Here is a 27,993-nt window from a genome sequence, read left to right as displayed (position 1 = left end):
GCCTAGGTCTGAACTCCTATTATGAGCTTCAAGTGAATGTAGTTATACAGAAGTTCTGTGCTTTAAAAAGGTTGGCAATTTTTAAAAAGTGAATGAAGGAGGGAGAAGAGTTTGAGAGAAAGAGCCATTAAAAATGGCTCAGTTTTCTCTGCTTCTGGAATAGGTCTCGACATTCATAAGTTGGAAGAAGAAGAGGTGATTTTACCAGGGATGATACATTTATTACATTGTCTCTTTGATATTGTTGCTTGTTTTATGGATGTGGGTGCATAAAAGATGAACTCTGTGTATACATGAATTACTACATTCTAGATAAACCTGTCAAAGGAAATAAGCTTGTCTATAAGTAGATATTACCATAAACATCCATCAATTGGGGTATTGTTTGAAAGTATTCTTATGAGACTTCTAAAGGAAATACACACTTTCCCCCCCCCTTTTCTTTGGGACATTGGATGATGATACTGGTGATTCAAGATAGCTTTATATGGGGGTTTTATACTGGAACCCCTTATCCTTTGAGGGAACCCTTTTAGGCTAACCCTTCCACAGGCTGGGTAGGAATGATCACCCATTTCCTGCATGGAACAGGATGTTTTGATCATGACAAGTAATTACAAACTTGGGGTTTATTTAATCTTTTTCTTTGTTGAATACATTTTTTGGTCTGTGGATCAGTTTTCACTCATAGTACTAAACAAGACTTTGTTGAAGAGGATGAAATTTGGCTTTGAGTGTGCTTTGTTTTCTCATCATTTTTTGCGTTTCTAATTGACTGGCATTATTACACTTTTCCTTGTAGAAAAGCATCATGTTTGTCAATTTGGTTTTTCATTAAAAAATACGAGGAGCTCTGTTTCAATTTTTTTGTGCACTTAGTGATAAAAATAGCAGAAGTACTCACAGAGAATGTCTATTTGCAGTTTCTAGGCAGTGTAATAAGCGATTCCAGATTTATATCAATTCAGCAAGTAACCCAGAAGACACGTAGTTTTGGGGTTACATCAAAAAGATGATGGTAATCAAATGTCCAGTGCCTCATTCAGCATTTCCAGTGATACCATGTCATACAAAAACGTGGGAGGTCTGAAATGAAGGGGGATGGAGACAGGCAAGGGTGCTTAAAGTGCATAGGAGTAAATGCAGATTGTAGGTACAAAGTATCCTCAGAATGAACTGTACATCTGCCATATGGCAGTCTGCCATCCTTTCCATAAACGGCATCCTTTTAGCATTGCTGCTCAGAAAAATAATTTGTGGACCACAGATAAAATAAGGAAATTATAAAGAATAGAACAATTAAAAAAAAATCCAAATTTTATTTTAATCAGCCTTGCCTTATTGTGCTACAACACTCTGGATAATGGATGGTGGAGTTGTAAAAAGCATGCTGTAACAACAGAAAGTGTTTTTCACTTATGTGTTTGACTCTTAAATTGCTTAATGAGATTAAGAAAAAAATCATCAGGGCAAGAACTTGAAGCTGAGAGCTTGAGCAGGTAAAGGCTGATAATGAGAATAGCTGTCTTACACATACAGTTTCAGTTATGTGACTGAAGTGGTTTCTGTAAAGCTGGGCTAAAAGGGACAATTAGTAAATATTATGAAGACTTCCTGAATGGAGGGTCTAGAAAATTGCTGTATAAAATAGATTTTGAAAGGAGAAGTAACATGATCTTTCCTGCTCAGTCATTCCAGATACCATCCTGCTTGTATAAAGATTTTTATAACAGCGTCAATCCCTTCTGAATCCTTGTGATGCAGATGTCAAGCATGTTTTTATAAATAATGGTAGTGTTTTCATATTGTGCCTTTTTAGCAGAGATGCCCATTGCAAAGCATACCAGATAGGAAGAAAATACATCCTTGCCCAACACTGGAAAGAAAAGATTCCTTGCAAAGCCTCGGTATAGACTTTAAATAAAAGATGTACTGAATTCTTTGTGTTGGGATGAATACAAGCTGGAACCAAGTGTAAGCATTCAGACTTGCCTGCCCAAGCACACAGGCTGAAATTCTTGGTGTGTTTTCCCATTCTGATTTTAATGATAGTTTGTAATGCTAGTGTGAAAACCAAAATTCAATGCCATGAGTTGTAAGGCATTTGTAAGTGTTGCAGGAGATGGGTTAATTTGAACTCAAGCTGTCTGTGACAGCTTTGCTGTGGCCTTTTTTGGGTGACCTCACATATGAATATATATTGTCACTGCACTGATCTGGTCCTTCCAATTTGTTTCCCATTATTTTTACCACTGAAATTGTTCCCTTAGATCCTCTCTCTGAAGCTGTCACACTTTTCATTGATGCTGAAGAACTCCATCTTTGTGCCAATAATTGCCTTTGCTAAAAAATGCAGACTAATACTGCAAGTCCTTGAAATCAAGTCCTTGATCAAGAACTTTTGCTATTTAATATCTTGGAAATGAATGTCTAAAATCTAGTAAATATGTTTAAGTATTCCTCCTGTTTTAACAATGGTTAATATGACAGAAAGTATGTCTAATAGAGGGCTGGAATTTTCCTGAGATTTCTTGTTCTCTTCCAAAACAATGTTTGTGATATTTGTCACATGTACAGTCATAAACAATTATAGTATGTGCTATAGACATCTATCAAAAGTTTATTAAGACTTCAAACAAAATGTTTTCTACCATTGTAATAAACCCATTTTTTCATCATGAATGAGTTTTGAAAGCTGCATATTCTTAATAATTGATGATGTTAAGCTTGGAGGGAGAGGTTTATTTTTTGTCCCCAGTTACACCTAATTTCTGCTGAAATTGAGAATTTAGGATCCGATAGCTTTATCGATCTGTTTCTTCAGGAGTCTTTTTAGTACTAGACCCAGTCATCATTTTATTTTTAATTCTATTTTGGGGGTTTTTATTTTTCTGTTCTGAACTCATAGTGCTTTTTCTTTCCAGCCCTTTTGTTCAGTAACTTTGAGTAACATTCAGGCATCTTTCTCTAAAACTCATCTTTTAGCTGATAATTTCTCTCTCTACTGGTTTTTAATAGGTAGTCTAAACATGAGAAACTTTGATCTAGCCTTCACCACTACAATATTTAAGCACCTGTGAGGTAATTTAAATACAAAGTTAACAACCTGCCTTCCTTCCTGTTGCTTCAGCCTATGGGAAATATTGTTTAATGCCTAATGCACATATAAAAATTGGTTTGAAAGAAGATCAATGGTTATTTATTCTTAGATACTACGAACTTCACTTTGTGTTAAAAAATTTATCTGCAGAATTTTTCTGCATGTCTCCCTTGCTAATCTGTCAGTTTTCCCCTTCTATTGAAATGTAGCTGCTGCTGGCAGTTGAGGTGGGAGTAGATGTAGATTAATTTCCATTATCCACCTTGCAAAAAGAAGTAATTTGTTCTTCTGGTTTTGCCTTCTTAGTATCAGGAATAAAATGGAGTCACTGATTTAAGTGCACCATAATTTGCTGTCTATCTGGAATATATTGTCATATGAACATGGCTCATCTGTAATTACTTCAGTTTATGGCCTCAAAAAATGCAAAAAAGAAGAGGAAAAATGTCATACTTTCTTTGAGTCCATCCTTCAAATTATTTCATTAAGCACAGATGCAGGTTTTGGGAGGCATCGGCGGGCTGGGAAGTCTTGGGAAATCTAAGCAAAGAACAGTTTGAGCTTGTAAGAGAAAGCTGTGCTTTCCATGCAAATATGTGGGTGTTTGTCCTCTTCTCTGACTTTGTTTTTGGGAATCCGAGGCGTTTCTTGACAGAACTTCTGTAAATGATGCTAAAAAGACCTGAGTTTCATGCTACTGCCAAAATTGGATGTCATTGATCCATTTCCACCAAAGAGAGTTTTCCTGGGAAGGTTATATGGAGCACAATGTGTAACAACCTACTTCTTCATCTCAACCTTTTTTTTGGTGGAAGGATTTTTCTCATACATTGGAATAAAAAAGCAAAAACAAAAAAAAACAACAAACAGTGAAAAGAAACAAATGGTAGTAGGAGGTAGCAAAAGACAGTAAGAAAAATTTCATCTTTTGCTACTGTTAAGAGGATATCAAGTGTTTTGTTTTCCTTCTTTTGCCCTTTTGTTTTTTTCAGTATGTGAAATTAAGAGGGTTGCTTGGTCTACTCTTTATCCAGAAGCTCAGTCGGGGGCTAAGATCCATTTCCCTTGTTTTGAGATAAATTACTTGCAGTTCTGTTTGGGAGTAATGGGAGATAAATCACAGAAATGTGTGTTATCACCCTTCTCAGTCAAAAGGAGGCAGGTTAATATTTACAATTGTAGCATGACACTCACTGTCTTCATAGCTGTAACAGCAGATAATATAAGATCATCTGGGACTGAGCTGATGTCAGGTGCATGTAGAGGCCTTTCAGAAGAGGAGACAAGTACTCCTGGATCCAGGTCATTGTAGTTATCTTGGTGTCAGCTTGTACCTCATATCACTGAAATAAGCTTTTTCATGTTAGAAGAATGTTTTTATGCCTAACTCGGGAAGAATTCTGCCACTGTAGCATCTGGATCCTTGACAGAATCAAAACGAAATATGCAAATGGGCTTCAGAAAGACATCCTTGACTCCTACAGGTTAAGGAGAGTATTAGTGCTTCTCCCTAATAAAGCAGGCCATTTATTGCCTCTTCCAGCTTGGAGGTGACAGACCCAAGGTCCCTTTTCTGGGAGCTGGCCTGTGGTCCCAGTCCTCAAGAGGGATCTGTCCCAGCAGGCACTGCTAAGAGGCACTGGCATGGCACAAGCAGGGCATCATTCCGCTGCCATGGGGTAATTTAACCATGAAGCAAAACTGTTTTTGTTCTTATTATGAGCCTGGAGTTTTCTTTGCTTGTGAAGATGTGTTTAGCTTCTGAGAAAGCAGTTATTATTTGTGGCTGTGGTCAGTATGTTGCCATTTGGTGTCTCACCTTTGACATCTATTGCAATGTCCTTTTCAGTGAGTTTCCTTTTTTTTTTTAAAGTTTTGATGCTTAATTTGCTAAAGGTATTGTACAGTTGCTTGTGAAGAACTAATAAAACTGACTACACAGCTCTACTGGCACAAGCCTTCTTTGTTTCTTTAAATCATGGTGTGCATTTATTCCAGCACTGGCTGGTTGGTCTGGTGTCCTGGGGTGACTTTATGATGCTTGTATCCCCAGTTGTCTCTGTCTGTGCTGGATGTTGAGTTCTGCACCTTTCAGGCTGGTTCCAAGGGCGAGGCGGGGAAACAGAAGCGCGGTTTGTGCTCAGGAGCTGCTCTCGCTGCTCCACATTCCCTCTGCAGCACGGACAGACAGCAGGACAGGGCTCTCCTTTGCTTCCAGTTAGGTTTGGCTAGCTGAGGCAGAGCAGTTCCCTGGAGAGTGGCTTTTCTGTTCCTTGGAGCTGTTCAGCCCTGCTCTGGACTGACCAGCCAGCAGAGCTGCGGAGCTCTCACCTGGGGCTCACCTGGGCCGGGGCCGGGGCATTTCCAGCTCAGGAGGGACTGGGGAGAGACTGAGCCAGCTGAGCCACAGCCACAGCCAGGACTTGCTGAGCTTGCCATCTCTTCAGAACAGCGAGAGGCTTTATTGTTTAATATTATTCATTTCTTATGCTTGTGAATGCTTTACTTGTTACATAAACAGGTTTTTTCCACTTTTCTCCAAGGAAATGTTTTCCTGAACCAGTAGGGGTAATGGCTTGAATCTGCTTTCTAGAGGAAGCCCTTTTGGAGTTTTCTCCCAAATTTGCCCTAAATCAGGACATATGGGTTCAGTTCAGCTGGGGTGAAAACAATTCAGCTTGATGGCCTGTAAGAGGCAGTGGGTTCATGGCATGGAGTGTGTATTGTACTGTATTATACCCTTGCAGTGCTGTCTGATTCAGGAAGCAGTGGATTCCTAAAGGTGCAGTACAGTGTTCAGGTGGGGGAAACACCTGAGTGTCTGGTTCGGAGCCATCTAGTACTGATAGTGAGAATGTCTAGTGCTGATCAGCTGGCAGGCCAAGACTGAATTTATGTGACCTGTCCTTCATGGTAGTACTAGTTTGGTATCAGCTTCTGGTTTTCACAAAATATGTTTTATCTTTTGTTAAGGAATTTGTGTATCATTTGCAAAATGAAATTGCCCTTGCTTGTTTCCAGTGTTTGAATGGCTTCTGCTGAAACCAATTTAAAATTGACAGGCAAGGTTCTGTGGAACAACACTCTTATCTTCCTAAATATCAAGAATAGAAATGTAATTGCTGTGATACTTGGAGGAGTTACCTCACTGTGACTGATGCTCAGAAAGTAACAGGAACCTGGTTAATGCTGAAAAGACTTAGATGTATTGCTTAGATTTTTTTTTTTTTTTAATTTGGAAAATGTACAGAGGTCAGAGTACAAACACATGTGCTGCTTTAAAAATGTAAAGACTGATCCAATAAGATGTACACATTTATTCCGGAAAACCTACTTTATATTTACTTCTGGCTAGGAACTGACACTGTTTAACTTGTGCTCTGCATTCCAGGACAAAACAGTTTATAGAGCTGTAGAACTGCTTTTTTTTCCAGATGAAGGGATGAATTTAGCTTTCCTTTTAGCAAAAGCCTTTAATGCAGTATATTTTAGGTATAATTTTTTCTCCCTCTAAAACTACCCTCATGCCTTTCTTGCCCAAATTGTGTTTTAGAGATTGAGCAGTTGCAAGCTTTTCTAAGGATAACTTCTCCCTGTGTAGTTATCGTTTGATATGGGCTTCTGTGTTCCTAGAGTGAGGATCAGATGGATGTAACTGATTGTGCTTAAAGGAGCGGAAAGGAGCTTGAAGTTTTGTAGTCTGTAGTCAGAAAGTTACAGAAATTCCAGTGAGAATGTGAGGTGAAACTTAGCCCTGGATACAAAACTGTCACTCTTTTCCTGTTTCTATCAGAAGAAATTTTAATCATACTTCTCAGTTTTAAAAAAGTGATTTTGGTGCTCAGTTGTTTTGATATCTAAGAGAATACATATTACTTTTATTTGACTGCATTTTCTGTTGTCAGATCCCTCATATTTTAGGGAAGTAGTTTGATTTCTAAGTAACTTTTTATTTTAAAAGCAAAAAGGAGAGCTTTGAACTGGAGGTGTGAAAGAAATGAAAGAGGCATGTTAATCAGAATTACTGGCATGTCTGTAAAACTGGATAGGGATAATCTATAATACTTACAGAAATTTTAGGGTCATGATACAGGAACACCTACTGTACCTATAAAACTATATGCTATAGGAAATACATATTTGTCTGTTTTTAAGAGACTGGCCTGTTGAAGCTCTTGTAGTCCATCAAATTAGTGATAAAAACATTCTTTAAATGATTATATAGGGTGTAGTATAGTTACCGAGGGTAACTTCCCATATCCTACCAGTCATAAGAAGTACTTAAAGATTGTGGGGAAAAATTATTTTAATACTCTGTGGGTCTGGATGAAATCCACAAGACAAAGGAATTTGGACTGAAGGCTGAGTTTTTGTCTATTCCAATCTCATCCCTTGATGACTATCCTTTAAGGAAGAAGAATGATCCACAAATTAAAAATAGGGCTCTGAGAGTTAAGATAAATTAGGTTAAATGCTCTTGTGTGTCCCAGTCTTGCTGTGTGCCTTTGAGTAGTTTGCACTAGTGGCTGTAAATTGGTGAAATGTAATGTTTGCCATTCCCAGCTTGCTGGGATCTTGTAGCAGTGTGTATGTGAAGCATTGTGAAGGGCTCTTGTGTCATTGTTTGCTTACAATACTTAAAAACATTTCTTAGAGTATCTTAGAATCTAGGGCCCAATTGATACTAGAATTTAAGAAATTTTTATCTGATGCATCATTTTTTTTCTGGCCACATGTAGGAAATGATGGGTTTATCTTTGATTGAAAGGTGCAGGAATACCTGAGCAATCAGCAAAGCCCTTTTAACAGAGGAGACCTACAGGGTTTGTTTAGGCTACAAAGATTGCCCTTAAAAGTGTAATAAACCTGAGATTGCATTACTTGATATTCCTTACTCATTTTGTCATTTACCAAGTTGTTTATACAAAAGGTGCTTGTGGCTGTTAGTATGGGCTCCTGCCAGATAAGTGTTACAGAATCCCACCTTCAGCCATGTGCTCTTCAAGTCACATTTAACATAAAGGTTATGCATTGACTCTGCCTGTAAAAGGTGAATTAATTTTTAGTCTTAAGTCACCATCTTTTCTTAAAAAAAAAAGTTGTCTGGTTTTGTAACTTCATGGGTTTTTTAAAAAATCCACTATTAGGACAAAAAAAATCTATTTTTTTCTTGCCCAAAATAATCTCCTCATCTTCTCTTGTAGTAACCTAATATGAATGCTGGGAATGTAACTGAAAAGCAATATTTATCCTGATTTATGAATTGAGTGTCCTTTAATTCCTCTAATTTCAGAAACTTCCTAAAGCAGTCTGTGTGAGTTTTGTTGGTTTTTTTTTTTCCCCTGTTTTTTGAGAAAGCAAGACAGAAATGTTAGAAAATTCCAATTTAATTTACAAAAATGGATTGGGGTTTTTTTTCTGCTGAGGATTTAATGTAAAGCACGCATCTTCCAGTAAGTTAAAGAAGAAACTAGTGTATCTTTGTGGATACTTGAATATCCAGATCACTAGGCCAGTCTGCCTTTTAGCATGCTTGTTTGAACATTGTCTTGGCTTCAAGAGAAGAATTTTTAGTGCTTGCCCTTGGAATATGGCATAGCCTGGAAAGTAGGGCATTTTTTTTTTCCAAAGGTGTGGGTTGCTAGTCTGCCATGTACCCAGTCGGGCAGTGTTTTGTTTTCATTTTTTATTGCACTCTGGACATTCTCTGTTTACCTGCTCTAAAAGAAATAGAATTTCTTGAAAGGCAGTGTAGGTTGTGGGAAGACTATCAGGACAAGTAGCACTTTGTCATACACAGATTAAAGCATTTCTGCCATTTCCCAAAGCAGAGAGTCTGAGCAATATTCCAGATTATCTGCATCTGCTAGTCTGCCTTTATTCTGGCTCTGTATATTCCTGTTCAGTACCCAAATCTTGGATCATTTTCCCAGGTGGGTAAATGTAAATAGACAATATGAAAATGTGTGTTGGACTTCTTGGATGGGTCTATAGGAAAGGAGTCTTTGGATCATAATCCATGACATTTGCTATGGTTGGTTGTAGCTGTATTTCAGGTAATGTTGTCATGATCACATGTAATTTTGCTATGGAATCTGAAATGGAAGTATAGTAGGTTTTTTTGGTGATTTTTTTTTTTTTGGTTTTTTTTGGAGGGAGGGTTTGTTTGGTTGGTTTTTTTGTGTGTGTGGTTTTTTTTTTTTTTTTTTTTGAGCCCTCTGTTGGAAGACCATTATTTTATGCCAAGAATTATTTCATTGCCTGATGACTAATCAGCCTATTGGAGAGTTTTGCTATCTAGAGTCATGGAAAGTTGGCCTCTGCTAGGAATCTCGCAGATAGTTACTGAAGGAAGTCAGGACCATGTTCTCAAGCATCCCTAGCCAGGGAAAGAACAAAATAGGTGTGAAAGTGACTGTGATGCTGAAGTTTACTTACAAGAGATGCAACTTTTCAAGTGCTGCCCAAACTGTTGAGCAAAATGGAGAAGTGCTGAAAAATCCACTACTTGATATTACTAGACATTTCTGAATGTGATCCACAAGTAATGGAGCTGAAAGACATAATGGGATTTAGTTTACATTGTGGAGTGCTTTTAACATTACTGCAGTATCAAGAAAAGAAATTACAGAAGGTACATCTCTGTATCTGTACTTTGACTACCCTTTTTCCCAGGGAATCTTGTTCAGGTGCTGCCAGTAATCTCTGTTTCACATTAACACAACAGAAGGTACTGAAATAAATTGGTGTCTGCAGTTTCCTTTGCCACTCCTCAGCTCACCTGAATGAGTTGATTTGCTCAGGATAGACAAAGTCATGTCCTATCAATCTGTCCATAAGGTCTGTTCAGCTGTTGGGATCTTTTTGACCTCTCCATTCTCTTGAAAAAATGAGTTATTTGCCCTCAAAGATTCCATAATTGAGGCACAGGTAGGAAGCAGTTTGAGAATAAAGACTAGCTACATAAAGGGGCTTAAGTGGCAATATTTGGCATCATTATGCACAAATTACACCTTTGGGGCACAAAAATCTCCTCACCAAGTCAGGGTATAGTCATGGAATGTTCTGGGGACATTCTGTGTTGTTACTGTGGAAGAGAAAAACAGTCTGTTACGAGTAGGCCTGGAAAAAGATGCTAAATGAAGGCATTGTACCATATATGTGCTGTGTTAGCTGCTGGGACAGTCTCTTGCAGCTCTTGGCACTGAGACAGTCACATGCAGCAGCTTGGGTCTGTGTTTGGTCATGGTCATATAAATGTGTGTATCATGATACAACAAAAGTATCATGACTGAGTAGGAGACAGAAACTGGGCTGTGCAACATACTGTGCTGTGAGTTGCAACATGTTCTGCATGTCTGCATTTGCTAGAAGAGAGAGAACAGCAACAGAATAGCATGTTTGAAAACTGAGAGCTACACATTTGAGGGGGAATTTCAGGATCAGGATGGTGTGATCATGGAGATGAGGCCCATGCTCTGGTCTGTTCCCAACCATCACAATGGGTCCTCACAAGGGAGTGGGTCTAAGTCCTGCCTGGTCCCTTGGAAAGTAGCTATCCCTGATTGTCACCAATCTTTACCTGCCCAGTTCAGGGGAGAACAACTCCCAGCTGTTCAGTTTTGGAGGTGCCATTTGTAAGATCCTCAGTTCAGTGTTGACAGCATGATATGTCGATGTGGTGCTCCTTTGCGTCATTCTTTATCAATAGAGAGAACAAAAATTTGTTTTATTTTAAGTCACAGTAGCTCACTGTTGATGATTTTTCTTGTTATTTGCAGTCCTTCAGTTGCTCTGGGAGATCTCACATGTCTTCAGCAGCAGCTGATTGCATTGCTGCTGAAGCAATGTCAACAGGCCAGCATGCAGCTAACTCAAAAATTACGCCTGTGAAGATTGTGGAGTCACTTAGGTATCACTGTCACCAGGGATTCTTTGGTGAATTTCTCCATGCCCTTCTATGGCTCATACAGGCATTCATTAAAGTCAACCTGAACCACAACTGGGGCATCATCAATGGTCTTGAGGATATGGATCGTGGTTCTGACTGTTGGAAAGGGAGGTAGATGCTTGTATTACTCAAGCTGAATCTATATCTCACCTTTTCCTTGGACTCCTGTTGTCCCACACGTGCAGGGGTAGGTGGGAGCAGAGGCTGCCATGGTATCCAAGGCCTGTGTTGAAGTGAGTGCAGCTGCCAGCCCCAGCTGTGCTTCATTCACTGGCCCTGAGAACTGTAAAGGCCAAATCACAGAGGGTGCTTTGGCCAGCAGCTTCACTGCAATCCCCTGTAGCTGCTTGCAATAATTTAGCACTGCATGGATATGGGAAGGAAACAGTGAAATATTTTGAGTTTTGTCTTTTCTCTTCCCTCCTCTCTCTTCTACCTTTGACTCAAACTCTCAGATCTCTACACAAGTTTTTTGTAGCCCAGGCTTTTATTGCTGGTGTTGCCCAGGTCTGTAGCCTAAGAGCACAGGCATTAACTAGGAACAGAAAAACAAAACCCAGAAATATCCCAAACCTGTTCTCAGAACCCTCAGTCAGACCTGTGGGATCTGAGCTTGGGGAGGGTGTCAGCCACCAAGTTAAGTGACTTCAGTAGGTGTGTTCCTAGCTGCTGTGAGGATACTGGGACTTGCTTGTTTTGGTGTTGTTTCCCTAACTGCTTTGGTTGACTGCCAGATATGGGACAGTTGGTCTAACGTGGGAATTATGTTATTTGTAGTCTAACCAGTGGAACATCTGATTAGGAAATGTGGTTGGCTTTGCCTGTGGACTGTTAGGTGTTGTTAATCAGCATGCTGGATTCAAGGAAGCACTGTCCTGCCATCAGTATCATCCACAAGCTTCTTCTCTGTGGTAGGAGTGAGGACAAGATATTTCTTCATAGCTGCTCTTTTTGGCCATGGATTTTCTAGTTGGATGCTTATATTTATATTGTTTGGTTAGGGTTTTCTTCAAATTTATTTTCTGAAACAGCCATTTTTCTCATTATATTAAAGCAATAACACTTGAGGTTTGGGCTTTTAAAAATTTTTTTCTTTCCAGTCACTGTGCTTTCTGATGAAGTACATCTCTCAGGCTGTCTCTAAAAACAAGTGTGGAAAATGTGCTTTGCCTCATTATCTGAAAGCTAACAAAATTGTCTATTTTAGAACTGAATAGCTGAGAACTCATTATCATGAATGCAAGAGAAACTCCCTTTAAGTACGTAATGTTCTTAAAATATGCAAACTTTAAAATATGCATCAAATCCAAAATCTTGGATTTCACCAGGAAGTGAATAAGCAGGCAATGCAGATTGCAGATTATACATATTCATATACTTCTTCATCAAGGTATTTTGTACCACACATTTCTGCCAAGGCAGTCCTAGGAACCAAGCAGAGTCTTTGTATAAAATCTTTGCTTTGGAAAGTTTTAATGGTGTTTGCCCATGTAGGATTTGTTGTAATAACCTGATAGCAAAGTGACGAAAACATGAAAAATTGTAGGAAAACCTGAGTCTCAAAAGCTTTGAGGCTTTAGATTAAACATGGGTACTATGAATGTGTATGGGAGAAAGCAGTTATGTTCACCATTGTCAAATGATATAAAATAGATGAGATAATTATAAACTCTACACAAAAGTGCACTCCTTCAGAGAAGAATACTGACATCTTCTCCAGCCCACTTCCACCAGTGAGATTGCAATGTTATTCCTTTGTAATAAATATATCTTGTCAAGAGACAAAAGACATAGGCCAAAATTTTGGAAAAAATAAACCAATCAAACAGACCAACCCCCCCCTCCAAAGGACCTAAAGCACTGTTATGTAATGGCTAAGAGAGGGAAATCAGGAGAACAAGTCATTCATGTAAAATCTTCAGTGCTCTAGTTTTCAGTTTGACAGAACTATTGTTTCAAGGACAGGTACAGATTTTTTATTTCATGAGATGGTGAACCTGAAGCAATTATGGCAGTTTGATCCTTTACAGGATCCCAGCTGATCTGGGCATTGCTGGTAGAGCCTTGGCAGAATGACCAGTTTTTCTTGTGTTCTGATAGGGAACATGCATACATTAGTATATACGCTCCAGGCAGCAAAATTAGAAAGCAGAAAAGAACATGAAATGGATCTAAATGCCTATGCAGCAGTGTTAGAAAGCAAATAAGCACAATATTCTTAAAATAGCTTGTGAAATTTCAAGTGAGAGGAAGCCATTTAGAGATGGTAAGGAGGTAAGCATTACTGACGTTTGAAGTCAGATTGTCTGGTAGCAATTGTAAGCTGTGCTCTGCCTATAGCAGAATATCCCTTGGAGATGGTAATACATTAGCAAAGCAGGATGTTACTGCACATGACATTGGGTGTAGTGATCGTGTTAAAAAAAACTCAACAGAGGCCAACCCTCTCTGCTAGGGCAGAAACTGGCAGTTCAGTAAAGACAGAATCTCTAGGTGGTGACCCCCTGCTGAAGCAGGGCTGCAGGTCTCGGGTCTTGGCCCTGTGGGAAGGACTGGGGTTTGTAGCCCAGGGCATGGCCCAGGAAAGCTGACCTCCCTCATACATTTATTCCATTGGTACTTTTAGGCTCAGTTTTGCTTTCAAAAGGTATTGTCTCTGACACTACTACTGTTCATCACATATCCTGAGCAATCCAGGGTTGAGGGCAGCAAGTGCTCCAAACCAAGATCTCCACACACGTATGCATCTTCTGCTTGTACACAGACAAATTCTAACACAAATTAACTTTTTTGCCCTGTGATATTACAGAAGATGAGAAATATTGCTGTAAATTATGTATATTTATTTCCTCTTATCTAGATCACCGATTGCTTTTAATCAGATAATGACCAAGTGTACTGGTCACAAGCAATAACGAGGATGAATTTCTAAGGAAAAACATGCTAAGTAACAGGATACATATTTAAGATGGAAAAATGATGTCATCAACATCTTTGCTTTGTTGCTTTAACACGGGACATTAATCTGAAAGGATAGATGTAAAAATAAATTTAAAAAAAAAAGCCTAAAATCTTGATCAAGCTGTTTGGGTGGGAAAAGATCAGCATTTGATTCCCAATAATGAGCTGTGACAGCCCATTTCACTGTGTTGGGTCATTGGTCTAACATATCAGGCAGCCATTTAATTTTTTTATTTTCAGTGTTTGTAATTACATACAGCATCAATTATTCATGAGAGCTGAAATCTCTTTAACTGATGTAAGTAGGAGAGACTTATTTGCATCACTTTCAAGGTTCTGTGTTCTGACAGAAACTGCAGAGTGACTCCAGCCAGAGCTGGTTTCACTGGGGCCAGCTTCACTGCCCCTGTGCAAGCACACACAGCACAGGGGATCAGCAGGAGGAGGCAGAGAGGGGCACACACCTGCAGGGCTGTGATCTCCTGTCCTGGCATGGCTGCTGGGCCTGGAGTGCTGCCATGGAAGGACAGAGCTCTTTAGGAAGGACAGGCAGGAGAGATGGGGTGGGGGGGTGTTGCCCTCATGGCAGTGACCAGCTGGAGGGCATGGAGCAAAGTCTGGGGGGAGAGAGGAGCCAGCTGGGAGCCTGTGGGTCAGGATTAAAGGGATGACAGGGGACATTGTAGGGGGGTCTGCTCCTGCTGCCAGCCCAGGAAGCACATGAGGTCCTCTGTGGGTGCTCTCACATTCAGAACTCCTGGTGTTCATGGGGAACTTCATCCACCCCAATATCTGCTGGAAGGACAACAGAGCAGAGCACAAGCAATCCAGGAGATGCCTGGAATGCATTGATGGTAACTCCTCCAAGGATAGGGGAGCCAACAAGGAGAGGTTCTGTGCTGGACTTTGTTCTCACCAATAAGCAGGATCTGGTGGGGAATGTGAATCTCCAGGGCAGCCTGGGCTGCAGTGACCATGAAGTGGTGGAGTTTGAGATCCTCAGGGTGGTGATCAGGGTGCACTGCAAGCTCAGTACCCTGGACTTCAGCAGAGCAGATTTTGGCCTATTCAGGGATCTGCTTGATAGAGTGCCATGGGAGAAAATCCTGGAGGGAAGAGAAGCCTGAGAAAGGTGGTTAATATTCAAGAATTACCTCCTTCAAGCTGAGGAGTGATACATCCTAACAAAGAGGAAGTCGGGTAAAAATGCTGGGAGGCCTCTATGGATGAACAAAGAGCTCCTGGACAAACTCAAAGACAAAAAAGAAGCCTACAGTAGGTGGAAGCAAGGACAGGTAGCCTGAGAAGAATACAGAGAGATTGTCTGAGCTGCCAGGAGTCAGGTTAGGAAAGGTAAAGCCTTGAAAGAAGTAAGTCTGATCAGGGATGTCAAGGGCAGCAAGGAAAGCTTCTATGGATATGTTTGTGATAAAAGTAAGACCAGGGAAAATGTGGGCCTCCTCCAGAAGGAAAGGGGGGACCTGATTATCTGTATATGAAGAAGGACAAGGTACATAACAATTTTTTTGCTTCAGTCTTTGCTGGCAAATGCTCCAGCCACAGCACCCAAGTTACAGAAGACTTCCAAGTACCAGAAGGGACTGGGAGAATGAAGAACCACCTGCTGCAGGAGGTCAGGCTCAATATTTTCTGAGGAACCTGAATGTGTACAGGGGACCTGATGAGATGCATCCATGGACTCCAAGGGAGCTGTCCCGGGAAGTGGATAGGCCACTATCCATCAAATTTGAGAAGTCATGGCAGTCAATGAAGTTTCACTTACTGGAAAAAGGAAAACATAAGCCCCTTTTCTAAAAATGGTATAAAAAGGAAGACCTGGGGGAACTACAGGCTAGTCAGTTGTACCTCAGTAGATGCATACAGTGAGATATTCTGGTTTCTGTGTATTTCAATCCCTTTATAGATGTATTGATGTCTGCAAAGACAGCAATAATTATGTATGTATTTGTTTTGGTACAGATGGTTTTAAAATCTGTAGATGTAATTTTTAATTTAAAAAAAAAATAAAATTTAGGGCATCCCATGAGATGAAGCCATCTTTTCTTGCCAACATCTACTTTTCTTGCAACAGCCAAATTATTCTCTCTCTCTTTTTCTCCCAGTAGCACATAAATCCTACCACTATAGTGTTGTTTCTCCTTCATCTTTGGCTTCTCAGTCAGTCTACAGGGTTCCCTGAAAGCCTGTGATACCTTCATGCCTCACTGCCTGCATTCTGCTCTGTATGGGAATGCACATGTCCGTGTGCACTCTGTCTCCCAGGCTACAGAGCAGACTCAACTCCTTAGGGAGCCCTTTCTTCCTGAAAGTGTGTACTTGCATTGCCTTCCAGCAGCACACCTTTCTTTGGATGGAGCCAGATCCCTCTGTGTGCAGATCCTGCCCTGTTAGGAGCTGTGGGAGTTCTTCACTGAGGTTAGTCAGAGTTTTGGAGTGGGCTTCAGATATTCTTGAGATGTTAAGATTTGTTTATTGGGAAATTTGGTGGCAGTGTTGCTGTCTAACCTGTCAGGTTCTTTGGCTGACTGGTACATACAGGAAGCTAGGTACATACCTGTGGCTATGATTTGCCTTTTCTCTCTGTGTAAAGGCCAAGCCTATGTGCTGCTGTTCCTACATTTTGTTTTTAGTTTAAAAAGAAATCCTCTTCTGAGACTGACTTATTTGGTGAGGGAAATAATAAAAAATAATAGCTCATGTATTTAATTATTGAAATATTACCATTGCTGTTAAATTTCCAGATTGAAATACAAATATTTTGAAAGCTATGCTCTAACTATTGTATTGCAGGGGCTGTTTGTCTTCCAGATAATAGCTGTGTATTTGCTGTGCTCATTCCTTCTTCTCCTGCCTCACAGTTGTCATAGCCTTTCACAGAGAAAAGACAAGAACCATTCTCCATAGACCTGGCAACTTCTTTGTCAGAGTCATTTCTTCAGACTGTCAGTGAGTTTGTCATGCTTTCCTTGAGATTTTGTGAGGTCTTATCAGTGTGAAGGTACATTAACATAACTGTGCTGTCTTGTGTTGGTCTCAGCCTCTGAAACAATTATTCTACCTGGATTAATCCTGAACTAAAATGAAAGTTTTCTGTGATGGAGGGAAATTAGAAGTGCTCCAAATTACTGTTATTGTCTGTGGTGTCCCAGCCTATCAGTGTCCTGGGTAATGGGGAGTTAACTCTATTTCCTCCACTTGGGACATAAAAACATGCATCTGACTAAAGCATGTATTTTAGAGAGGCATTAATTCAGATTTGATTTGTCTTTGTTCTGATTAGGTCATTCTAGTTAATAATCTGTTTGTGAAAGAAGACAAGTGAATGTAAGTTAGCATAATATTGCAATAAGCATAATTCAAAATTTTCTGAAAGGTGAGACCTTTGAGAAATAGGTAAGCTTGGAACTGAAAAGGTGGAACATATACTACCCATGAGCCTCATCAGTTAAAATTTAGCCTGGGATTTTGAGGTTTATGATGAAAGGACCATAGGTAAATCAAGAATAACTCTACTGAAAACAGTAGAGTTAAATGGAATAAAATCAGACAGTGTGTTGAGAGCAGGTTCTCAGCCTATTGTTCAAATTTGGTCTAGGTTTGACCCAGTGACCTCAGTGGTGTTGAGAACTTTAACACAGTTTTGCCCTCAGTAGAATAGAAAAAAAAAAAAAAAAAAAAGAATTATTTGGATATGACATTTGTTTCCGAAGCTCACCTGGGGCATTTGCACTTTCCACACAAGGAAAACACACTATGGTGTGGATGTTTCTCTTTGTCTATCCATTAAGCTACATTAGCAGTATTCCTGCTTTATAAATAAGGATGGGGTCTGGGGAGCTATGGGCTGCTAAATTGAAGATTTTAAACATGTAATAGCTGAGTGTAATTTTTGAGGGGTTTTTTATTTATTAGTTTTTCTTTTTTTTTTTTTTTTAAGGGGGTTTAGTCCTTTGCCATATGAAGAAATTGCAGTGGTTAATTCAAAGTGAGGCTTGTGGAAAGTGTTCTGATTTTTACTGACACTGAAGATTAATCACAAATCCCCTGCCAGCCTTTTTCACTTTGAGCAGGCATTTTGGCTTTGTGTGTTTTTCTGTAAAAGAGTATTACCTTGAGTTGCTGTAAGTGTGGCAGGAGAGTGAGCAGTCTCCTGTTGGCCTCTGTCCCCCAGGGCAGCTGCAGGGAGTGGGGTGTGCTCTCCCTGGCTTGGGCACATGCAGGGTTCCCTGCTCTCTGCAGCACACCTGGGGATGTGTCTTTGCTGTGGTTTGCAGACCTGCAGGAAGCCCCCGTTTGCAGGCTGGTTGTCAGAGTGCTCAGGCATGTCCTTTACAGCCCCTGATAGGCAGAGCCTCTTCTTGAATCCCAGGCTTACAGTCCCTGACTTCTTAGGAAGGCTGCATATCGAATGTTTGTGCTGTCTTTAGCTTCTTTTTCCAGGTGACATTAATGGCACAAGAATCTCTGGCAGTTTCTGAAGCAAAAACATTTAAATTGTGGGTTTGCAAAAAGAGACAGCTCAGGCTATCAGAACAAGTTAACCATCTAGAGGATGCCCAGTTAGGATCCTTTCATAGCATTATCTCCTTAGTCTTGATTCTCTACAAACCACCCCACGGACTCCCATTTCCTCATCTACTTACAAAGTTAGGCTGCTCTTGATCATTTACCAATTATTTATATTTACTTGCTTGATCTGTATTGCCAAAATACTTTAGAAGCTGTCCTTCCATACACTTCTCTGAGCAAGGATTTTCAAACATGAATTTCAGTTGCTAACAAGTGACAGATTGTGGAATTCTCTCTTATGTAGTGATAAGAATCAAACTACTGGAATATGTCACATAAGTTTGTGCACTTTCAAATGGTAATTTAATCAGAACTTATCAGGATACAGACCTCTGTCATCTCTCTCTCATACACACTCACCCCACCCCCTGATAATTTTCCCCTGTGAAGTTTGTAATAGATTTTGGTTGAAACTAAGTAGAACATGAAAAGCCACATTCAATATTGAAGTGACATCATACTTGTAAACAAGATTCTCTGTGTGCAGCTGTACATTATTTGTTGTGATGCTGCACTCTTTCTAATACTGAAAAAAATATTAATTGTCACTGGACATGTTCTGAATTTATCTGTGTGTCTGTTTATGCCTTTCATTGGGAAAAATCCTGCCTTTTGCAAGGGTGAGGTTTTGCAATCCAAGAGTTTTGTTCCTTCTGTATTTGCACAGGTTAGTGGGGATGTGTGTGGCACTCTTGAGTTACTGCGTTGTTTTTCTAGCAAGTTGTTTGAATTGAATCATTTTGAACAACCAGCCCTCAGCATGATGTCACTACAACCTTTAAGATGAAGTATATTTTTGCTGTAGAGTTCCCTTCAGTAGCCCCGTGGGTATTGCCTCATTCCCTTCCAGGTGTACTCCTGCTGGGAAGCCGGAGCGCTGAGCTGCCTGCGTCGGCAGTGCTGCATCTGGCCTGGTGTTTGGGATGGGGCAACACTCCCACAAGGCTGCCTGGATTTCACCTTGTAGGGAGCAGTCCTTGGGCAGCCTGCAGAGCACAAGGCCAGCTGCTCTCTGCTGTGCCTGCTCTGAGAGTCCTGGGAACCTGTGTGTGCCCATGGCGGAGAGGAGAGAGGGGAGCAGAGTGTTGGGAAGCAGCTGGAGCAGCAGCAGGGTGGAAATCACAATGCCTAAGCACCACTTCTGTGTGTGTGTAGCTCGGGGCTTGAACCTGTGGGTTTAAGTACAGTATTCCTGTGTCCTGTGAGTGGGGTTTCAAAGCTGCCCTCATAATTCAGCCTGGATTCCAAGACTGTCTCTTGGCATCCCTGTCTCTCTGGGTACCGCTTCCACTTGAGCTGTGTGAATCAGGACAGTCATCTCAGTCCAAACCGAAGAGTCAGCCTAACTCAGGTCTCAGTGAGGATGGTGGCTAAAAATAGACATCCAGGAAAGGTGGTAATCACAGGCAGAATAAGTAGTGTTTCTTCCCTGGAAATCTCTCTGCAGTTCCTGAAGCAGTGTGGCTCCAGGAGGAGCATTTAATATCCCTCATTGACTTTTTCTGCCAATGATTTGTCCATTTGTTTCTGAGACAAGACTTTCCACTTCTGACATGTTTGAAAGATAATTTAGTATTTGTTTTATGCCTCAAGAAAAATGCATCTTGGACTTTCTTTTGCCCACCTTACTATGCTTATCCTGCCAGACATGACCTGGTTGACCACTCATCTACTTTGTACTGAAAACACCTAAATTCCTGTAGGGCTGATTATTATCTGAGACTTTCTTGTATGCTAATGCTTCCACCTTTCTGGACAACAGAAGTATATTGTGATTTGCTACCAGAAAAATAGAGATTAATTCAACTTGCTCCATAACAAAGAACTGTGGGCTCTGTTTTAAATCTCCCAGTAACACATTTGGATGACCTCCATGAAATCCCAGTCTGGGCAGGAAGGCTTTGTCTGGTTGCTGCTGAAACACTGATTATTCACATAAGCTCAAAAATAATTGCTGATCAAGGTTCTGACATTCTTGCTATTTTTTTTTCTAACAGTAAATAATTTGTAAAATCTGTTGCACAATAAACTAAACTTCTTGTAGCCAAATAGAAGAGTGAATTTAGAATTATGTAGCTGAAAAAGAAACTTTTTCTTTGACAATCCCAGTAACTTGTTTCAAATTATTTTAGTTTTGTGCTACATGTTCCTTTTTTTTTTTTTTTTGAATGTGCTGAGGTAGCTGTCTAGAGGAGCTAAATCTTCATATCTACAGATTATATACAGAACTGACAGCCAAAGCCCTCCCTGAGTTTGGGGACAGCTTCTAAATGGGAGCAAAACATTATTTTATGCTTTCTTGTTAGAAATATGTCAGACTCCAATTTTTTTAAATATGAGCACATCTGCTGAGACCTGCTGCAAATTTACTTGCTTGAGGAAACAACTCAGCCATCTGATGGTGACAGTCGTGACTGATGTCCTGAAATGAATTTGGCCCAGAACAGTAGTGACAAAACAAGCATTTCTGAGGAATCAAACAGCCCCCATATTACAAAACAGCAGTTGCATAAAATATGCTGTTTTGATAAAAATGTGTCTACATTTTTTGTCTTTTTATTAAAGAAAGAAAAATTGTTTGGGGGAATTAGAATTCATGTTTCAGAATAATTTTGCTGGTTCTGTTACTCTTGTGCTCATCTGTGTATGTGTTTGGGATTTGTAACAGCTTATTAACCAGAGGTTTCCCTCCTTGTGGCTAGCACTCCAAACCACTGTAGTTGGGTTTCCCAGTGTATTTTTTTGCCACTTTGACCTGTCCCTCCTGTATGTCCTTGTACAAACCATCTCTGTCTGTGGTTCAGAAGTTGTAGCTTTGCTCTGGGTTTTTGTCCCCAAAGGAATAAGAAGTCAGTTTGCATCTCAGGCTGTTGTAACTGTCTCTTCTCTTCTCTAAGCAATTTTTTTTCTCTTGGCTTAGGTGTTCAAGACATGATGCATAACTCCCATGTAAAATTTAGTGGGTTAAAATAAAAGAGGTTAATATTTTTCATTTTTCAGTTCTGTGTAAACATGAAGAGCAGTTTTTAAGGTTGAATATTAATAAGCACTGTAAGGGCATACATTTTTAATGTGGCTGCTGCCCACATTTGAAATTAGGTCATTCAGATTTTCTTCTTGCTCTTTATTCCAGCAGTTAATACATCACATGAAAGTAGAGTTCAAGACCAGTGGTTTTTACTAATTAGAAGTCTGAAGATTGTATTTGGAAGGCAAAACATCAAACTATTTATCTATTTTATCTCTAGTAACTCTTGAAGAAGCCTAGAAATGAAGTAGAGGAAAGCCCTGTGTTTTAAGTCGTGTTTTGCAGTCTCTCCCAGTTGGAAACAAGACAGGAGTCTGATTACAAATGTTTGCAGCTCGCAGTTGGAGATGTGCCAGGATGCCACTATGAAACATTTGCACTGGGGTTTTGGTGGGGGTTGGCATTGTTATTGACTTACCTAAGGAGTTTTAAAGGTTAGTCAAAACAAAAGTTGATCTTTTAATGGGACTATAAATTAGTCTTTTTCTCTATAGGAGTATCTTTAGTGCCAGATTTCCAATAGGTATATTTTGTAAAAATGAAGTAATTTTTTTTTTTTACATATCCTGCTTGCATTATTGTTTGCAAGATGCCAATTTCTGTGCACTCAATAAATAATGGAGATGCAGATCTAAATGTTTCACATCCACTCATGAGCAGCAGTAGGTAACAGTAACTCTTAAAAAGCTGAAAATGGTACCATCTCCTGCAAATCTACTTAAAGGGAATAGGAATGGGTTCCTATAAAGATACAAAAATAAAGCTTATCTGGTGTTTGTAGTTGTCACACTTTGAATGAAATATAACATTGTTATGTTTAAAGCAAGTTGATTACTAGAAAAATAATCAGAATGTTGTTTTCTTTCAGCTCCAGCGGTAAACCGATTCACCAGACGTGCATCAGGTAAGCTGAATGAAGCTCCATTTGTCTACGTAATAGTTGATACATTATGCTGACAGTGATTGCCCTGTAAAATGGAATATGACATTTGTCAAAGTTCTTTAAAGATGTTGGACTTGGGCTAACCTCTAATTTGTTACCTGCTTCTCTGAAAAATGTAGCCAAGGTTTCAGGTCATGGAACTTGCAGGAGCCCTTCTTGTTGCTGTGGAATTTATTAAAAACCTAAGCTTTTTTTTAAACTCCACCCCCCCCCTCCAAAGAAAATAATTTCAGTTCTAGCAGATCTGAAGGCTGAAAGCAAGAACTGAATGTAACCTGAATGTCAGCAGGTTTTACCCCACAGACAGCCTGAAACTGCAATTTCATGATCAGCTATGCATGAAGAAATGTTGAGCTGTGTTGGAAATCTGTGTTTTCCAAACCCAGGCTGTGTTGTTGTGCTGTGCAGAGCTGGCACATTGGGTCTGGGGGCACCGTTCCTGTGGCGGTGCTGTGTGGTTGTGTTGGGTGTGCACCTGCCTCACCTGGTGCTGGCTTGTGCATTCTTCAAGTTAACTTGGTTCTTGCTGGCTCAGAGGACTCTTTACCTTATTTCCATTGCATGTAACAGATCCCTCCACATTATGTATCATTTAAAGTTAATATTCTTGGCCTTTCCTTGTTGTTCTGCTGTGTCATGTCCTTTAGGCTTAATTTTTGAGGGCTTTTTTTTCCTGAATTGTGAGCCCCAGAATCTGGATCTTACTTGTTTGAAGTACTGTGAATCTGAAAATGTGGCATAAAAGTCACCATGAAATGTAATGAGACTCGTGGCTGACTCATAAGAGTCAGGAGAGCAGGAGATGTGAGCTATTCCTAGTCATTTCAGTATGCCATATTCAGTATAAAATGCTCTTTGTTTTCAACTTCAGGTCATTTTTAATAAATGTATTTCATAATGCAGCAATTCTATCCAGACTTCTAGTTTTGCTATTTACAACCTCAGCCAGGTAGTCCCTTGTCAATGTAAAAATACTAGTGAAAATCCTCAGGATTATTGAGGAACTGCAGAGAAAAAAGGAGGTTTGCAGGGTTGGTGCATAGCATCTAATAGAATCACACAATGGTTTGGGTTGGAAGGGACCTTAAAGGTCACCCAGATCCAACCTCCTGCCATGAGCAGGGACACCTTCCACTATCCCAGGTTCCTCAGAGCCCTGCCAGCCTGGCCTTGGACAGCTCCAGGGATGGGCCATCCACAGCTGCTCTGGGCAACCTGTGCCAGTGCCTGACCACCTTCACATATGTAGCACAAAGCAAGAAAATGTAATTAATTCCAAATATTCTGATGCTTTAAGTTATGATAATACTTCATGAGGTACTGTAGCTTGAAATGAAAGGAATGATTTGTTAACTAGTGCTCAGCAACAGTGAGCAGGGCTCTATGCAAATGACATTTCATGTTTTAAGGAGAGTTCTGCTGTGACTGATTGATAGCTGACAGTAATGAATGCAGTCCTTCTAACAGATGTGTGATAAGCTTTTGCATTCAGAGAGTTTGATTGTTTGAAAAGCTTGTACTTGCACAAAAAAAGCCCCCAATCAGTTATTCTTAATGTTTATTTAATATTAAATTAACATCTATTTTCAAAAGGAAACTAAAAGCATGTTATAAGTCTGAAATTTTTGTGCAATTATTGGAGAAATAATTTCTGTGGGGAACGAATATTTCACGTATTTTGGTCTTGTTGTGGAGAGATAGAGCAGTTATCTTATTCAGAATAATGAGTCAGGTGGTGTAGTAAATCAGATGTAAATCATGTGAATACATTTCAAGCTAGAACAAGGAAATGCTGCAGTCCACTATGTGTACTATTTTATTAAGTTAGTGGTAGCTTTCATAGTTAAAATGACTATTTTTTCAAACAAGAAAGCCTGTGAAAGGTGATAGTTCTTACTTTTCTTCTTAAGTGATAAATTGCTGTCAGAGAAGTACAGTACATTTAAGAAACTTGATTGTTAAAATATAAAATTAAAACATAAATCAGAATATGCTGATAATATAAACATTTCACAGGGATGCTTGCAGTCCTAACCATGTTTTTAAATACCTTGTTTTTAACTGAACAGTTGTCTGTGTAGATTAAGGCAATCAAGACACCTTGCAAGGGGAAAAGCTAGCTAGTAGCTGTTGGGTTTGGGTTTTTTTTAATGCTTGGTAACTTAATGGCCTTCTGTAGTCAAAGCTGATTCTCATGTTTAGGAAATGCCATATGTATTACGTAGGCAGACCAAATGAAATGTAGGGTTTTTTTTTTTTTTCTCCTCAAATAAGAGCTTCTCCTAATTTTAGGCTGTTTGGCTAAGAGTTATTTTAAAATTTGAAATGTGCAATATTGTAGATTCTTAACTGCTTTTGAAGATTTTTTCCTGGTGAATATTTCTCCAAGCTAGTGGTGAATATTAGGAGAGTTAGCTCTAGAATGTGGTTTCATGTTGCATCTGATTAATGATGCTGCACACTGATTCTGGGAGTGTGTGACTTCAGGGTGCCTTTTTGTCATGCCTCTGCCCATAGGTTCTCTGTACTTCTCTTGCACAGACCTAGGAGTTGTGCTGCCTGAGGGTGGATTGATTTAAATAAAGCAGAAATACAGGAGGTTCTGGTGTGTTGATTTGCATTGGGTTTCCAACATTTCCTAACAGAGAACAGTAATTCTCTGCAATGGGTATTTTGATATTTCTGTTACTCTTTGGGTAATGCCTAGTATTTTGCTTTGTTGCATAAGATATAGTTATTTTTCCTAACTGAGCTAGAAATTAGGCACCCAGAGCTTAATTGCTGAAGCACCTACTGAAAATAATACAGCCCAGCATTTATTATTTAACAGCTGTTCCTGTTAACATGCTGAGAATGTATTAATGAACTGCCACTGGTATGTAGAGGAAAAAAGCAGAAGTAAGCTAGGATAAATTAGCTGTTCTGGAATTCCAGTTCTTAAAATTTATTGAGCTACCTAACTAGATACCTCTGATGTGTGTTTATTCATATGAATGTGTATATATGCAATGTGGGCTTATACATAAAAAATACCCTTACAGTGCTAGTGACAGCCACTCATGGGCTAGTTAATAATGCACTCCATTGTTCTAGGCTGTGCACAAAGAATAATAGATATCACACTCTTAACAAGAGGAGTTTAGTAAGAAGAGGAGATTAAAAATACTTCATAGAGCTAGAATGAACAATGAGACAGCTGCAAGTAGTTAATCCTTTATTTTTCTTTTCAAATCTGGTGGCACTAAGATGAAGAGAAAGGAAAACAACTGTTGAGGCGATCAAGAGACTTGGGTGGGGGAAAAAAATGGGAGCATGAAGGGCACCCCTTTGTCCTTCAGACAGGATGTGGGAGGTTCTGTGCAGCGTCATACTGGGGAAAGTCTGGGAGCAAGTATGCCAGAACAATTTATTCTTCTTTTTTGTGCAAGTTGCCATTAGGAAGAAAGTGACAAAATGAGAGTTTTGGTCTGCAGTATCCTGAACCATTGTGTGGACTGGATTAGTCATGCCCAGAGTAGCATTTATATCTATTACTGCTACTTTTCTATTTAATAATTCCTACAGGAAGCATGGCAATGTACTTAAGTAACATAGTGAATTTTACTGCATTTAGACTACAGGAGTCCTTTTAGTGAAAGAATGGCTAATTGCTTTCTGAAATTATGGAAGAGCATAGGTGATGTCAAATTAAATGGTTAAATATAAAGTAGTATTTAGGAAGAGCAAATTGACATTGCTAGCCAAGAATAGAAAATATCCCTAGGAACAATATTTCACTTGTGATTTTCAATCATCTCAACTATATTGAGTTTTTCTTAAAAAGATTGGCACCCACTTTCCTGTGGCGTATTAAAAATTGTCAGAGAAAAGCAGCATACTGAAATGAAGTGCTGTTCCCTTTTATTGAGTAAGGCAGAAGCTGGGGTTGTACCAAAAATAATGGTGTGGAATTAAATAACTGTGAAGTCCCCTCTGAAATGCTCAGGTAGGATGCAGTGTTGTAGAAGCATATCAAGTGACAGAAGAAAGAAGAGTGAAGAACTTTATTGATGAACCAGTAATTCCAGTTCTCCAAGAAGAATCACTGGTTCTGCTTCTTCTGATTGATGAATATTCCCCAAACAGAATTCAAGAGATGTTGGATTCACCTTTGTTCATTACACACATGTAGTTAATCCCAAATTTGAAATGTCCAATATGTCACATTTCTGAGAGAAGCAAGGACACAGCTGACATGCAGTGGTATCCAATACTAAAACTCAATTAAGCACTGAGGCTGCCATTGTCATGGTGAGGAAAACCAGAAGAAAAAGTGCTGTCAGAGTTTGAGACTCTATCTACATTGCATGAGCAGAGTGCAGTAAAGAAGGCATATTGTGCCTTGTCAGGGTCCTTCTGACAATTACCATCACTGTAACACTCAAATCCTTTGCTGAAGAACAGCAAGGCTGTGGTGCACTGAGCTGTAGGCACCTCAGAGCCACTGGATCAGGGAGAATGCTGTGTTTCAGGCTGGTCCTGGTCCTGCTTAAAGCACATATGTCATAGAATATCCTAAGCTGGCAGGAAAGTACAACTCCTGTCCCAAGAGTCACCCCATGTGCCCAAGAGCATTGTCCAAATGCTTTTTGAGCTCCATCACATCTGGTGCTGTGGACATTTCCCTGGGGCACCTGTTCACCTGTTCCAGTGCCCAGCCACCCTCTGGGTGAAGAAAGTTTTCCTAAAGTCCAAGCTAAACCTACCTCCCTGGCACAGCTTCATGCTGATCCTTTGGATCCTGTTAGTGGTCACCCGAATGAAGATATCAGTGGCTGCCCCTCCCTTTCCCCTTGTTAGGAAGCTGTAGAGAGCTGTGAAGTCTCCCCTCAGTCTCCTCCAGGCTCAGTAAGTCAAGTGACCTCATCCACTCCTTGGCTTTCTCCTTCAGACCCTTCACCGTCTTCATAGCCCCCCTTTGGAATAATAGCTTTAGAACTTTATAGTGTTGAGACACCCAAACCTGCCCCCAGCACTGGGGGTGAGGCTGCCACCTCAGAGCAGAGCAGAGCAGGACAATCCCTTCCTTGCCTGGCTGCTGATGCTGTGCCTGATGCCCTCAGGACATGCTTGGCCCTCCTGGCTGCCTGGACACTGCTGACTCTGGCTCTTGGGAATGAAGAACTGATCTCAGTGATCTGCCCCACAACACTTGTGGGTCTGTGGAAAGTTAGTGATAAAGGCTGTTTCCCATGCAATCCATAATTAATTGATCTAGCTTCCTTTCTTTAGTTCTTCTTGCATAGACTATTTGTTGTGCATTTCCTCTGCAAATGAGACAGTCACAGAAACAGGAGTTTAATTTGTTCTTGTTTCCTCTTATATTTTCTGGAAATTTGAGAAAAGTTCCTGTAGAAAAATGAAGTATTAACATAGGCCTA

The 27,993-nt window shown here is 40.0% G+C and overlaps 1 protein-coding gene across 2 annotated transcripts in view; it reads left to right on the top strand.

Annotated features, from left to right (window-relative positions):
- The window catches only part of PRKAR2B (protein kinase cAMP-dependent type II regulatory subunit beta), a 75,157-nt gene that overhangs the window by 6,835 nt on the left and 40,329 nt on the right, over positions 1–27,993 (top strand). For both annotated transcript variants that reach the window (XM_059847354.1, XM_059847353.1), the window contains exon 2: positions 22,499–22,534. In XM_059847354.1, the coding sequence (XP_059703337.1) occupies positions 22,499–22,534 (36 nt within the window). The remainder of the gene's footprint in view (positions 1–22,498; positions 22,535–27,993) is intronic.

This window comes from Haemorhous mexicanus, chromosome 5 (genome assembly GCF_027477595.1).
Source record: "Haemorhous mexicanus isolate bHaeMex1 chromosome 5, bHaeMex1.pri, whole genome shotgun sequence".
Taxonomy (NCBI): domain Eukaryota; kingdom Metazoa; phylum Chordata; class Aves; order Passeriformes; family Fringillidae; genus Haemorhous; species Haemorhous mexicanus.
This window is presented reverse-complemented; position numbering and strand designations above follow the sequence as displayed.